Source organism: Brachycentrus maculatus, unplaced genomic scaffold (genome assembly GCF_059751285.1).
Source record: "Brachycentrus maculatus isolate JH-2025_06_01 unplaced genomic scaffold, ASM5975128v1 h1tg000104l, whole genome shotgun sequence".
NCBI lineage: Eukaryota > Metazoa > Arthropoda > Insecta > Trichoptera > Brachycentridae > Brachycentrus > Brachycentrus maculatus.
The window spans coordinates 1,359,887-1,375,019 of NW_028280858.1; the positions used below are offsets into that span (position 1 = coordinate 1,359,887).

Below are 15,133 nucleotides of genomic sequence, written 5' to 3' on the forward strand. Positions count from 1 at the left end.
TTTTATATAACACGGATATATAAATTGTGGCATATTTTTTTGTATACACATGTATTTTACGCGCTTTTTATAACACGGTTTCAGAACAATAAATGAATTGAATAATATGTTTTTTATTAGAAAATAAAGAACATTTTCATATAAACCATCATAGATTTTTTTTGGAACGTAACCCTAAATTTGTATGAACTTCAAACCTTGTATAACACGGGATTTTTGGAACCATATAACCGTGTTATACGAGGCCCGAGTGTATAATAAATGTCAAAATCAAACACTGATTTTTAAAGCCTACGAAATTGTCTGATAAATTATGTACAATTTCTCTCTCTAGACTCGTAGAATCACTGTTTGATTTTAACATTCAACATGGAAATAAATTTTATATAGGGTATCCATTACAATTATATTGATTTAAAAATTCGACATCATATGGTGTATCATGAGGACAGCGAGGGTGCACCGAAATGACAAACGATGACGTACAGTATCGATTAACAACCACGAGTACAGTTCACGTTTAGTAATAGGTCCGCACGCCGTATGGCAGCTGAAAGAGGAGTTTGAGAAAGTACGTGGTTAATTCTGGACCTCAAGAATGCAAAATAAGTACAAAATGACCTTTATATTTCGAACCCCAGCTAATCCCTTAGATCCATGCCTAGAATGGGCTGACCAAGTGGATATTCCTTTGCCAGAGAATATGCTTTTATGCAAAATGTGAGACAAAGCTTTTTACTTGTCATCAAATAAATCTATATCAATCAAAATATTTGATCTCTTGAAAAAAAAAATTACCATAAAAAATTGTTTTACAGTGGAACCTCTCATAACGAGTAATTCGCATGTCGAGCAAAGAGTGAAGAAGTTGCTCCCTTAACGAGCGACATTTCGCATGAGTTACAGAGAAAGGGCAAGTCCCTTTTTCACAACATTCACTTGTAACCGTGCCATTCAAAAACAAATAAAAAATTTGCAAAACGAGTGTTTCCCTTAACGAGTAAGATTCTGGAACGCATTATGCTCGTTATGAGAGGTTCCACTGTATTTGATAAAAATTACTATAATCCGAACTCTCCACTAGTCCGAACAGAGGGTAAATTTTCAGCGTTCGGATTATAGAGGTCCTGTTGTATAAGGTATTTGGGGTTGCCGTAAGTAAACAGACATGAGAAATTCATAAAGGGGGGGAGGGTTTATACGAGTACCTCTCAGATAGGGGAGCTGCACAAGGTCCTGCACGTTAGTGTGGTAAAAGTTCCTGTCTCTCGTTCTCATGTAGATATCCTGCGCGCTCGCGGGGGCCGAGTGGGGCCCACCGGCGCCGGCGCCCTGGGGCCTGCCGCCGTTAGTCATGGTTCGCTGCGGGGCTTGCTGCTGCTGCTGCGGCTGCGGCCCGCCGTTCATCACCGGCGAGGCGTCCTTCGCGGAAGAGTCCTCGCAGTTCAGGCCGTAGCTGGCGAAGCGGAAGGAGCGCGTGAAGTCGGCTATGGTCTCCGAGCGCTTGCTGTCCTGCTCCGAGGCCACGAGGTCCAGGCCCGAGTGGAAGGAAGGCGACTTGGGGATGCCGAGCGGAGAGACGGCGCTCTTGGGGACGAAGCCTCCCGCCTGGCTCTGCTGCTGCTTCTTCTCCTTGCCGTTATTGCCTTTGTCCTTGTCCCTGAAGAACATCGCACGGGTCAACCCGGCGTAGGTGGACAGACCAGCGTGTACCATTGCACATTCGGGAAGGTTTTATGGGATTGGTGTACGCGGACGGGGGGCGGGTCACGCCTCCTCCTCTGCCGGCCTCGTCATCCGCCGGACGAACGACGAACCGACGACGAACCGCTATACGCCGCGGCGTCGAAAATCTTCGCATACGGTTCGCGCGACACGCGCCGATCGATCGACTTTCACTCTCACGCAGTCTGCCACCGCGCGGGTCCGGAGTCACACTTCCGGAGTAAATGTACCGACACGGAGCTCGGCGTTGCAATGGCGCTACGCTGGATTTGATCGAAGCGGCTCGTGTTTGGGTTTGGCCGCTACGGAAGCGCGAGGGCGGCGGGGGCGGGAAAATCGATAGCGGCGGCTCAGCGCGCACCCTTCCCCTCCTTTCCTCTCTATCCCTCCCTATCCCCCCCTTTCCCCGCCGATTGGCGGCAAATTTCGTACTCTGAATTTAAGGGAGGACAAAAGGAAAGCCGGTACCGCGTGGAAGGAACTCGCCAAGTGTGTTGTTAAAGATACACTCGAGTGCTAGGGAACACAATCGGTCGTTACGTTGAGAGTCCTGGGAGAGCGTCGTCAACAGCTCTGAATCATTCAAAAGTGTTAATTGAAAAAGGATCATTCTGAAGAGTTTCAAATGGAAGTGGTACTCAAATCCGTCGGCATCAAACAAAACTTTGTTTTGAACCACTTTTTATTGGTACTTTTTCTCCATCTGGTTTCGACGAGAACCTTGTCAACATCAGGGTTAAACATGAACTCAAGAAGAGTACCAATAAGAAGTGGTTAAAAACATTTTTTTTTATAAAATGTGCCAGAAAGTATCTGCGAAAAAATTCAAGAAATACTTTTAAATTTTAAATTTTACTTACTAAATACCACTATTTCTCAAATTCTATCGTAACACCTGTTTCGATGCATTCCACACCATTTTAAAAAATCCCCATATATTCAAATACGGTGTTTGAAAATGATGCGGAATGCATCGAAACATGTGTCACGATAGATTTTAAGAAATAGTGGTATTTACTAAGTAAAACCAAAAATTGACCGCCGAATCAATTAATGAAGAAACACGCTACCCGAATTCTTATACGATAACGAATTCTGCAAGTCAAATAAAATACGCGTTCATATTTACAGACACTATCCGGCAGTATTGTAAAACAGTTTACACAAACCCCAAATACGGAATGTAAACATTACGCTTCTTTATACTTTCTGGACTGGATACAAGCGAAATGGGAATCATGGTATTTGCAAATGAGACAGAGATTATGATAATATAGCCCAAACATAATCTTTGTAGGTTTCAGGATGTTACTTTAAAAAAATCAAATTATTATTTTTATTTTAAGAATTTGGTTCAGTAAAAATGTTTCTGCAGATGCACTGCACTTTAATGTCACCCGCATTCACCTATTATCCGAGTTTTATCCATTTAAAAAAATATATTTATTTATTTATTATCATCATACACATAATTAAAAATTGCGGATTACGGTAATATGCCCTTATTGAGTTTTACCGTGCCGAGGGCACATTTTCATAATAATATACGTCTTGGCCTTGGTTAAACACCGTTTCTTAATAATAAATAATAATAATAATAATAATGAACATTTATTTCAAATACTTTAACCCTTTCCACTCTGACCATTTTTTCTCATAACTGATCAGCTACTCTGATCGAAAAAATGCGACGTTTTTCCACCATTAAAATAAATATTTTGGTTCCCTAATTTTGGGACACTCTGTCTGGCAATTCGTGTGACTATGTTAATTAAGATTAACTGTATTTATCTGAAATACTTTTGGTAGAATATACTTGGGTGATAGAGAAATCAGTGATTAAAGTTATACCTGCGCCGGACCAGACATTGTGGCCCACGGAGCTACCTACTGGAATCATACGGGCCAGAATGTCTGGCCTTCAGAGTGGTAAGAGTTAAGGGGTCAGGTCGGAATAATCGTCGAATATGTAATAGGAGATGCATTAATAAGGAAGAGGCGAGGATTATTTGCGCAAATACAGATTGGTGTGAAGTTCTATTTATTCTCTATGCCTACCCTTGCGGGGACGCGACGTGATGGTTAGTTAGTTAATAATAATTTTGGATAATTTATTTAGCGCATGTATGAGGAGATGCATGAACGTGGAAGAGGCGAAGAATGTTTGCAAAGACAGAGTGGTATGGCGTTCTATTCTCTCTGCCTACTCCTGCGGTGAAGCGGCGTGATGGTTAGTTAGTTAGTTAGTTTTTTTTATTCAGCGACATTTTCGTGAAATATTGCACCTCGTTATTAATTTCGGCCCTAATCAAGACACGATGAAACAGCTTCATCTCAACAGAGTAAATTTTGAGATGCTGGTAAAAAAATATAGGGTGTTTTTTTTTCAACCTGATTTCTTTATTTCCTATTATCCATTGTTCAAACGATTTTAAGCACAAGAACTTTTGGGACTTTATGTCATTTTACACCCAGGGTCGCTGGTTAAAAATATCACGATACAAAATAGCTAAAAGTCATCTTAAAATAGATATTTCTATCACTGAGAATGCAACGTGAATTGGTGTCAAGGCTATTTATATTCACGCGACAGATTGAAAATCCCTGTCAACATTCATTTGTTTCCAGAAAACAAAGAAATTAATTAAAATGTTTTTTTAGATATATCAAATTAATATAACTTCAAGATAAAATAAACATAATTAATAAAATCATTAACAGATGTGCAGAGAAGGAATATATTTACATAGGTGCAGACTATTTCTATTATGATTCAATAATTGTTTAGTTTAAAACATTAAAAGCATAATAAATATGATGTTGATTATTTTATTAATTGAGTAAGTACAGTAGAACTTCAGGTTACGAACATATTTCGTTTTGCAGAACTGTTTTTGTCCAGAAATTTTCGTAAACCGAAATAAATTTGCCTAGTGAGCAAAAAAAAATGTATCAACTAACATTCCTTTTATATTGTTTGGAGGATATAACTATTCCATGAAAATATTAAATATTGAATACGTTCCAGTCGCAGTAAAACCCTGTCCAGAGATTTTTATTAGATTTCAAGATTTAATAGTAATTCAGAATCAAGACAGCATAGCAGAAACAGAAGACAGAAGATCTCCTGGCTCCGGAATATATGTGATCGGCAGTAGCGTGCACAGAGTTTTTAATAAGTTAGCCAGTAGAGTTAGGTAGTAAGATAAGGTAGGCAATACTTAATGTTCTTGGGTAATATATCCAAAATGAAACACAGTTATTGGATTGAATTCTACTTTTATTTGATAATATCTTAATAAGACGAAACTCACAGTGACTTCTACCAATTAGAGTGTTTGATAATGTCTTGACAAGACGAAACGCGTAACATATCACATATGTAAATAAAAGCAGAATTCAATCCAATAACCGTGTGTCATTTTGGGTATATTACCCAACAATTCAATATGGAATTCTACCAACTGTCTGCAGTTACAATAAATAAATACTTAATATGTAGGCACTGGTCGTTTTTCAATATGGAATGCGAGTTATCCAGGGTAGGCACAGCTTTTCTGCCTACATAGAATGCACGCCACTGGTGATCAGGAATATACGGGGATCAGGACCGTCGAGGCGCTATTTAGAGCTGCCCAAAACAAGGACCACTACTCTCAAGTGATAGACGAAGTCAGGGGGACCTGACATGACACACACAGAAGAAGAAAAAGAAAAAGAATAAACAAGACAGTACATTATCATTGGGTGAATTTATAACGAATTGAAATTTGCGATTAGGAAGACTGGCTGTTCGTAACCTAAAACATTTTTCGTTGGGATTTTTATCGTATCTCGATTCAACTGTTTTACATGATTACAATTTTCTGGTAAAACCTTCCTTCGTAGATAAGATAATAATTCATTATTATTCAAAGACTACACTTTGAAAACAGCTAAAGTATTTAAATAAATACAGCTGTTAAAGATTACAAACGAAAACTTGATCAGCATAAATTTCGATGGGGGAGATTTTGTAAAGCCACGCAGGTTGAGTAATTGCAATTTAAATATTATAATTATAACTATGTAAATATGCAATTTTCAGTAAACCATAAAACAGGCATAAAGGCAAAATTTATCGTAAACTTTGACCGACTTACGTAGCGATGGTTTATTAGTGATTGGGTTGCCATGATTGATGCAGTGACTTCTACCAATTCGGTTTAAAATCTAATTTGATTGATTTAAAAAAAACACAAACAACGAAAGTTAAAGAAAGATACGGTGGTTATCAAAATTCTGTTTGTGGTGACTAGATGCTAGAAAGTATTCCATATGGAATTGAAGTATTGATATATAATATAAGAATATTAAAATAATTAAAATTTAGATTTTTACAGTACTTCTAATCAAATATGAAGAAGAAAAAATCTCGAACAAAAACGACTAGAAGAGATATTGATTTTTCCTACACATAAATATCCTACCAATAAATTGAAAATAAAATTAGGATTTCCGTGTTTTAAGTATTAAATATTTGGGTCGTTCATGACGATCAGATCTTATGGATTGGTTAAGATACACTGATCGAGTGACCAGATCTCAATTTTGAGTTAATCTCGTTCACAAATATCGATCCTTTCAGCCTGAGCCGTTAGTCTGATTAACTGGCTAACTGATTGATTGATTCAGATTTTTCGTTAAATTTTTACGAACTTTCCTTTGGCTAGATGCTGGTTTGGCCAAATGAATCAAGAAACGAAAGACAGAATAACTGAAAGGATCTGATTGGATCTTAATGACCAGATCGTTTAGGTGATACTAATCCGCTGACGCGGATCTCCTGGATGAACGGATCTTACCCGTCTCTAGTTTTGAGTAAATTTTCAATTCAAACACACCATTCTCGTGTATATTACGGCAATATTACGGCATATTTACTTTTGGCTGGAATAAGACGAATTATTGAAAATTTCACGACGTTTAAATAAATTGGTGGCTGCTGACAGAAGTAAACGTATAACATATTTTGATATTATGACGTTGTTGAAAGGAGTGAGCGATATATGTTATGGATAATAGTATCATTTTCCTCATCGAGAAATATTCATTTGAAGTGTTTTACCGTTTTAACCTAACCTAAACTAACGTAATGTAACCTAACTTAACGCAATAGCACCTGCTTAAAACAACTTTTGAGTAATGAAGTTGTCAATCAAGGGTAGAATGGTGAATATTGCAGTGTGTATAGTGATCACTTAAACCAGCGAATTACAGACCATAAGCCCTGTAAATACCCAGACTTACATATTACCGTCTTATAAAAAAACTTATTAATGTACGTTTAGACATGAATAAAGATCTTGGTAGTAATTTTTAATTTTACTTGGTAAATACCAATATTTCTTAAAATCTATTGTGACACGTATTCCAATGAATTTCGCATCATTTTCAAACAACGTGATGCGGAATCCATCGAAACACGTGTCACAATAGATTTTAAGAAACAGTGATATTTATTAATTAAACTTAAATTAAAAATTGACAGATATTACCACAAAGCGACTGTAAAATTAATTAATAAAATCTTGATATTAATTATTTTTTATTTCTATTTATCATCCAATCCATTACTTATGGAAAAAATTTAAATATATAGATAAAAGCAAGTTGAACATTTCAAAAAGTTATATTTTCACTAAAATGTGTAGAATCCGTATTCGCATTTAAAATGGGGGTTTTCCTGAGCTTTTAGTCGTCGGAGACATCACGGATCAATAAAGGTGTTCTATGGCGGATAACGTCATACCATAAATAAGAGTGGGAATTGCCTATTTTGAAATTGTCACGTCATGACGCAACCCCCGTTAGAATGGAAGGAGGGTTGTATCCATCAGCCTACGCGCAGTACTACAAATCGACCAGATGTAAAAGAATGACGAATTACTATCCGAATATCCACATTATCGGAGTGCATGGTTCAAATAATCGATTTTACTTTTGTCATTTTTTAGTTTCGACATTACAAAAATGTATTTAAGTGAGATATTACAGTTCAATGCAGGACACAATATGTGATGCTCACTCTTTTCAAGAACGTCATAAATCAAAAATCGTCAAATTTCAGTAGTGCATGTTTTCGGATTGCCTATAAAATGTACTATATCACAGCAAAAGAGGCATATTTTTAACTTAATATTTACCCCCTACAGGGCAGAAAGTGTTGTTTTTGCATTTTGAAGAAAAGGTATTGTTTCATTATTTTTTTAAATAAACTAAATATTTTTCAAATGGAGAAAAAACCTTCAGGTTTTACCTAAAAAGATCTGTTGCTCAGTAAAAAGTTCAATAAGTGGCTTGATATTTATTTTTAATACATTTTTTAAACTTTAAAAACGTTCTCCTGAAAAATCAAGTTTTTTGATTTATGACGTTCTTGAAAGGAGTGAGCGATATTGCAAGACAGGAACCCACAAGATGGTCCCTAAATTTTTTGAGGAGACCTTGGGAGAATAAAGGAGGCGTGGGTCTTCCGACGCCTCTTTATTCTGAACGATGATGCGGAATGCATCGAAACACGTGTCACAATACATTTTAAGGAATATGGGTATTTACAAGACAAAACTTAAATTAAAAATTGATTTAGCCGTGTTTGATTTGAACTGAACCACGTTTCTGCATATGTAATAAATGTAGCGGTAATGGTAAATGTAGTAGTAGTAGTATTGATTGAAAAATATTCTATATTCGTCACACGTATACTGGTGCATGGGTGCCTTATTCTTATTTTTTTATATACCACTATTCAATACAAGCAAGAAGTAAGGTAACTTTGAAATGGTTTAACTTCATACAAGTCTTTAATAATTCAAAACTTTTTCAATGTAACCTGACGTATTCCAAAACTTCCATATTCCAATTTCAAAGTTGACGCCTAGTTCGTAACCATAGAAACGGTGGGTAACGCGGCGGGCGTTTTCTAACCAGTGGCAGCTGTTGTTTTTAATTAAGAAATAATTATTGTACGTCCCTACCTTCGCCACAACGTGGGTAGGTACTGAATACCCCTAACACTAGTTCATGTATAATTCAAGAGTAGTAGGGCAGTCCATATCGACCGCGAAAAATTATCTACTATCCAATTGGTGAGGGTGTATATATTTTATATATTGGGTTATCTTTTTACAAAAAAAACTAGATAACTAGCGCCGCTTCTCCGCAAGGGGTAGGCAGATAGAATAGAACGCCACATAAGTATAGCTTATGGCATATAGCTCACTCCTTTCAACAACGTCATAAATCAAAAATCGTCAATTTTCGGTTGTACATGTGTTCGGAATGCCCTGACCACTTCAAGTAATTGAAATACTTGATCATGCCAGGTTTTTTCTGGTCTTCCTCTGTTTCTATCGCCAACTACATTCGCATGAAAAATTGGTTTAATTTGACATTTTTAAGTACCTCTGTTTACACAAACATTACACATTACATATGATATATTACTCTGAATATCTCAAACAATAAAAACGAATTCACGAAAAAACTTACTATGCACAAAAATACCTTAATATCGTTCAATTTTTGTGAAGCGGCGCATTATTAAAAATAGATATCAAATTGTGGTAAAGTGGGTTCGAACCCAGAAACTATGACTCAAGAGTCCGCGACACTAGCCACAGGACCACGACATATTTGGATAAAATTTTCATCATATTTGGGAAAACGGCAGCCACCTATCGGGAGGTGAGTGAGATCGCGTAGAAACCTTCAACTGAGACGCAAACCATTTTCCATACCCCTTTTGTTTGGTGTAAACCACGGATAATTTTAGGGAGTTAGGGAGGAAATCATAATATTTTGTATCTGCCAATAGATAGGGGGTGTGTATAAAAATATCTCCACAATATAGTGGTACATTATTTACATGTTCTTATAACCTATAAATGTGTTACTTTCATGAGATAATCATATGGGATAGTCGTATATATCGCATTACTTAGGAGAAACTTTATAATTGATTGTGAAAAAACCTAAATAAAACAGTATCTTTCTAGACGACAAAAATCCCGCTCACTCCTTTCGCCAACGTCAAATATCAAAAAACTTTTTTTTAAAAATATTTTTCAGGAGATCGGTTTTTAAGTTTAAGAATATAATAAAATGTATTAAAAATAAATATCAAGCCATTTATTGAACTTTTTATTGTGCAACAGATCTTTTTAGGTAAAACCTGAAGGTGTTTTTGTCCATTCGAAAAATATTTAGTTTTTTTAAAAAAATAATCAAAAAATATATTTTCTTCAAAATGCAAAAACAACATTTTCTGCCCTGTAGCGGGTAAATATTAAGTTAAAAATATGCCCCTTTTACTGGGATATAGTACATTTTCAGGGCATTTCGAAAACACGAACAACTGAAAATTGACAATTTTTGATATATGACGTTGTTGAACTCTACAAATTAAACGCCAAATCTATAAATAGTGTATGTAATTGATTAAAATTACGAAGCGAGTTTCTTTGCCTAGAATTTTCTCACATGAATTGCATGAAATTATAGTAACGTTAAACATAAAGAGTAAATCCACTCACAAGTAGGCATAGGCTATGAAACTTATAAAGTTGAAGCCTGAGTAGGGACATGATAAACGGTGTTGCATAAGCCGTAGCTAGATTTCAGAGTCACTTGGACGTTAGGTAATTAAAAAAATGCATAGTTTGTAAATAATTCATATTAAAACATAAAATTGATAGTACCTAAAATATTTATTATATTGTTATTGATATTTATAAATCAGAAATATATGTAGTCCCAGCATAAAATTTGATAAGTAATAGAAAAATATTATTTATTTAAATATTAACAATACAGTGATTTGACAATTCGTAATTCAATTTTGCAAATTTATGTGATAAATTGGAAATTCTAATATAATATAATAAAATTATAAATTAGAGTGGAATTTCCAGGGATGACTAATAATAATTATAGATTTTGCGTTTAATTTTTAGAACTCCATTCTATTTTACATTTGCATACATATTAAAATCAACGTTATATATTAAAAAAAAAAAATAATGACGACAAACCTGCCAGCGGCGGCAGCGGGAGCTGTTCTCCATTATATTTTATACATTACATACATATTGAAATCAACGTTAATCAATTTAAAAAAATAAAATAAAATGGCGACAAACCTGCCAGCGGCGGCAGCTCGGTGAGCTCCCGGTTGTGCGTCAGGTTGAAGCGGGAGCTGTTCTGGCGCCGGTCGCGCCGCAGCAGCGCCGGCGGGGCTCCGAGCGCGCCCCCGGCGGCGCGGGGCACGATGGCCGCGGCCGGGGGCGGGGGCGTCGTGGGGGCCGCCGAGGCGCCCGTCTTGTTGGACTGCAGACACACAAACACACACGCTATCAGTCACAGCCCTTGTCAATTTTATTTTTCGTCTTCCGTTTGACCTTTTCCACCCTGGACTGATAACAATTTTGGCCGGTGGGAGAAAATATGCGATTTCTGATGAAATTTGAAAATCTCTGGAATTTTAAATTTTGACTTTATTAACAATTCATGTAACTTATTTATTGTACCTGCAGACAGTTGGTAGAATTCCATATTGAATTGTTGGATAATATATCCAAAATTAAACACGGTTATTGGATTGAATTCTACTTTTATTTACATATATCGTAGTCATGCAGGAGAAAGTTAACAAGTGCATTTTTTACAAAAACGTGATTATTGACTATTTGATATCTTACTAGCTCAATATAGCCCTGAAAAAATCCAAAAGCGATTTTAATCTTGGAAGTATAATATATTGACTTGTTAAAAATGACTAACTGCGTTGATGTTTATTTTTTTGCCAAGCAAAAGTGACTTAAATGGCCCTCCTGAAAATTTTACGTTTTGTAGTAGGTCACTTTCTCCTGTACGACTACGATATATGATAATATTATCATATGTATGTAAATAAAAGTAGAATTCAATACAATAACCATGTTTTTGTTTTTGATTAGTGTAATATAAGCTAATCAAAGAAATAAATAAAATAAAATAAATAAATAAAATCGTTATTTTTCTAATTTGACTGTCAATGTGATAACCCTTTGTCAGGCTAATGCTGTTAATAATCGGTAATACTACCCTTAATTTACAATTGTAAACGCAAAAAAAATCAAACTCAATAATTCGTACAATACTTAGGTTAATTTATTTATTACAAAAGCTACCTTTATTCCGTCTCTAAAGACGGATCGTAAATAAAACCTTTCAATGCGTAATTACTTCCATTGTTCTTGCGGTTATACCCTCCAATGCAAAGTATGAATTCAAATTAAACAAAAAGTGATTTATCCTCTCGATCCATTGCCTTTAGTGAATACATATTTAAAAGGGGTTTTCAGATTCTAATAGCGGTCTAGGCTTTAAATTTTAAAGTGTAATGTATATTTTATTGATGATAATAAAATTTATGTGATTGCTATTGAAACTGGTGAAGATATTATCAATTAATGTTTCGACACATAACACATTATTGTGGAGACTGACCGGAGCATTTCGTCGTAACATAACGTCGTAACATCGCTCGCGGCGAGCATCAGCGAGCATCCGAAACTATGGATGGAGCGCTCGGCTCGGTGTACTGACTGCCTGAATGCTCGCATCGTAACGTGTTACGTTACGACGAAATGTTCCGGTCAGTCTCCACCTTAAACTACTAAAGCCGACTAGTCGGCTTTTCGGTACCAACCGTAAACGACCAAACACCGATTATTTGGTTTTTCTACTCTACATAGAGGTAATTCATTATATCGATTTTAAATTTGAATTATTTATTTAAATTTAAATTATATTTAATACGAAAATAATATTCATCGTTCACGATGAATGATAAGCTGAAAGTTATATAACATCGTTGAACAATGAATGATAAGGAGAGTGTTATATTACCATACAAAAAATAAATTTAAAAATAAATATACCCTAAAAAAGGAAGTCTTTGAAAAAATCCTTGCTAAATTAAGTGTTAATAAGTAACACACTTTACAATTTAAAAATACTGTACTTCTTCGCAGTAATATTAAACTAACTACGATAAAATGAAGATAAGAAATCAAGATAAGTTAAAAAAATAAAATTGTTTTTACAACTTCCACGCTTTGATGTTTGCTTATCGTTTTCACAAATACTGCATTTTTTAAATGCAAAACATGCATACGGCTTGCGTAAAAAATACAGCACTGGCCACCTATGCAATAACGCTTCCAATCAGACCAAGTGCCTATCAAGCAGCTCGTTTATTGTATTTTTAGTTTTACTTTTTCAAGTTTCGCTTTAGATAAAATATGTTTTTTTGATAAAATATCAACAGCAACAAAATAAATATTTTTTATGTGGCGCACCCAATATAGAAATAAAAGGCAAATAAAAAAAACCTTTTCACCTTTTTGAAATATGGAGTACTTATATAAAATTTTTGGTTTCTTTAATTTTTCAATTTAGGGTCAAACAAATTTAATTTTGAGAACTTTATATTAAAAGGATAATAAAACATGTGCGTGAGTTTTCTATGAGCCATTTTAAATTAATTCGTTTTCGGTAAATTATTGAAACAGTGATAAAACCACGATAAAATTATTATTGCATGAAAAGTTTGATAACGTAATATGAAGAAAAATAAACGCTATTGGAAGACTAAAAAGTTGTAGAAAAGATGTATAAAAGCATTTTCAAACATACGGATATGATGCGGAATACATCGAATCACAATAGATTTTAAGAAATAGTGGTATTTACCAAGCAAAACTTAAATAAGAAATTTAAAAAAAATGATTAAACAACGAATCGTGGAAGAAAATTGAAACGCAAAACCATATAGCGCTATATTATTCATATTTTGAATCCCCAGCTCATTATTAATATTCAAATAGATTCGAGATCTTTTCTTGTACTAAAAATTCTTTATTTTCACAATCTCAAATTCTCGAAATTTATGCTACAAATACCCGTCGTAAAATTTGGAGGGTGAATAAATAATTTACGACGATGAGTGATGAGTCGTGTTAATATTTTATAAGAGATAAAGAGACGAAACTTTGTCATCCTTGGAAAACGACCTTTCAAACACATGCGTGTCTAGCATCTATTAATTTCAGTAAATTATTACTAAATAAATAAATACTTTATCGATCCCAGTTCATCACACACTGGTCTGTAGGGGGGTCAAATAACTGACAAATATAATGCATTTGACCATTGATAAATCAAACATTGATGACCAAATCATTGATGACCATGATGAAGTGTCGGGTTGTGGTCCTGTGGTTAGTGTCGCGGACTCTTGAGTCTGAGTATCTCGGTTCGTATCCACCTACCAAAATTTGATACCTATTTCTAAAATGAGATGTTTAGGCTCACAGAAATAGTATGAAATTAAACCAATATAAAAAAGGAAGTATTTGTGTTTTTATTATTTACAAAAATACTTCAATTTCATACTATTTCTGTGAGCCTAAGCGGCTCATTGTTAGAATAGATATCAAATTGTGGTAGAGTGGGTTCGAACCGAGAAACTCTGGCTCAAGAGCCCGCGACTTTAACCACGGGACCACAACCGGACACAATGTTACCATTTTTTTCTTTCTGCTAATGGTACTCGAGTGGTGTATAGGGCCCACATCGTATGAATGCGGGTTAATATTACACGTGTAATAAAGTGATCGCTCAAACCAGCCTATGTCAGATCGTAAGCTCCGTAAATACCAAGACTTCCATATTCATCTTTATCTTAGTTGAGATGTCAAGATTTCTTAACTTGGTTGAATTTCTAATTATATATAAGGTTAAACTAACTTAGACTGACAAAGATTTGGACACACTTAAAATATTGTGAATGGGTGAAGGAGTTCAGAATGAAAGACATTGCTGCTGTACAGGAAAAGACAACTGAGGTATAGTAGTCATTGTAAATTAAGAAGATGAAACATCAATTGAGAGTGTAAATCTTTACGTATACTAATTCCTGAATGAATCAATGGACCAATTAAATGTCAATTTTTTTTAAATCTTTACCCGCACCCGATGGTTTATAGGGCACTGCATCATGTAAACGCAGTGCTATCTTGATCGTCAACACACGAAGAAAAGGTGATCAGCCCTCCGCTTCAGGACCCAATGTATTTATTGTAAGTAGCAATCGATTGTAGGTACAACATTTTGGGTCTATCCAAATTCTTGTTCTCAAATCTGGGTTTCTTCACTTATTTTTCTTACATTTTGACATCTCAGCTTTACATAAAAGCTTGCTCAAACCGACCATAGATACTGCCGTGAAGCCAAACATGAAACGTCATGGGCTTTACGATGTATGTATGAGTTCCAAAAAATGAGTAGTGTGGTGATGGGAAATATTGGTGAATGTTACAAGTGA

The 15,133-nt window shown here is 35.2% G+C and overlaps 2 protein-coding genes across 5 annotated transcripts in view; one reads left to right on the forward strand and one right to left on the reverse strand.

Moving 5' to 3' along the window:
• LOC148310225 (iron-sulfur cluster assembly 2 homolog, mitochondrial) overlaps positions 1–15,133 on the forward strand; it is a 221,700-nt gene that overhangs the window by 41,783 nt on the left and 164,784 nt on the right. The gene's annotated exons all lie outside the window — the stretch shown is intronic.
• Positions 1–15,133, reverse strand: part of LOC148310227 (serine/threonine-protein phosphatase 2A 56 kDa regulatory subunit gamma isoform-like) — a 114,372-nt gene that overhangs the window by 23,536 nt on the left and 75,703 nt on the right. For 2 of the 4 annotated variants that reach the window (XM_088258857.1, XM_088258856.1), the window contains exon 3: positions 10,905–11,091. In XM_088258857.1, coding sequence (XP_088114983.1) covers positions 10,905–11,091 — 187 coding nt within the window. Of the gene's footprint in view, positions 1–1,208; positions 2,004–10,796; positions 10,819–10,904; positions 11,092–15,133 lie in introns of those variants that run through there. The other 2 variants (XM_088258858.1, XM_088258855.1) reach the window with 2 other exon arrangements.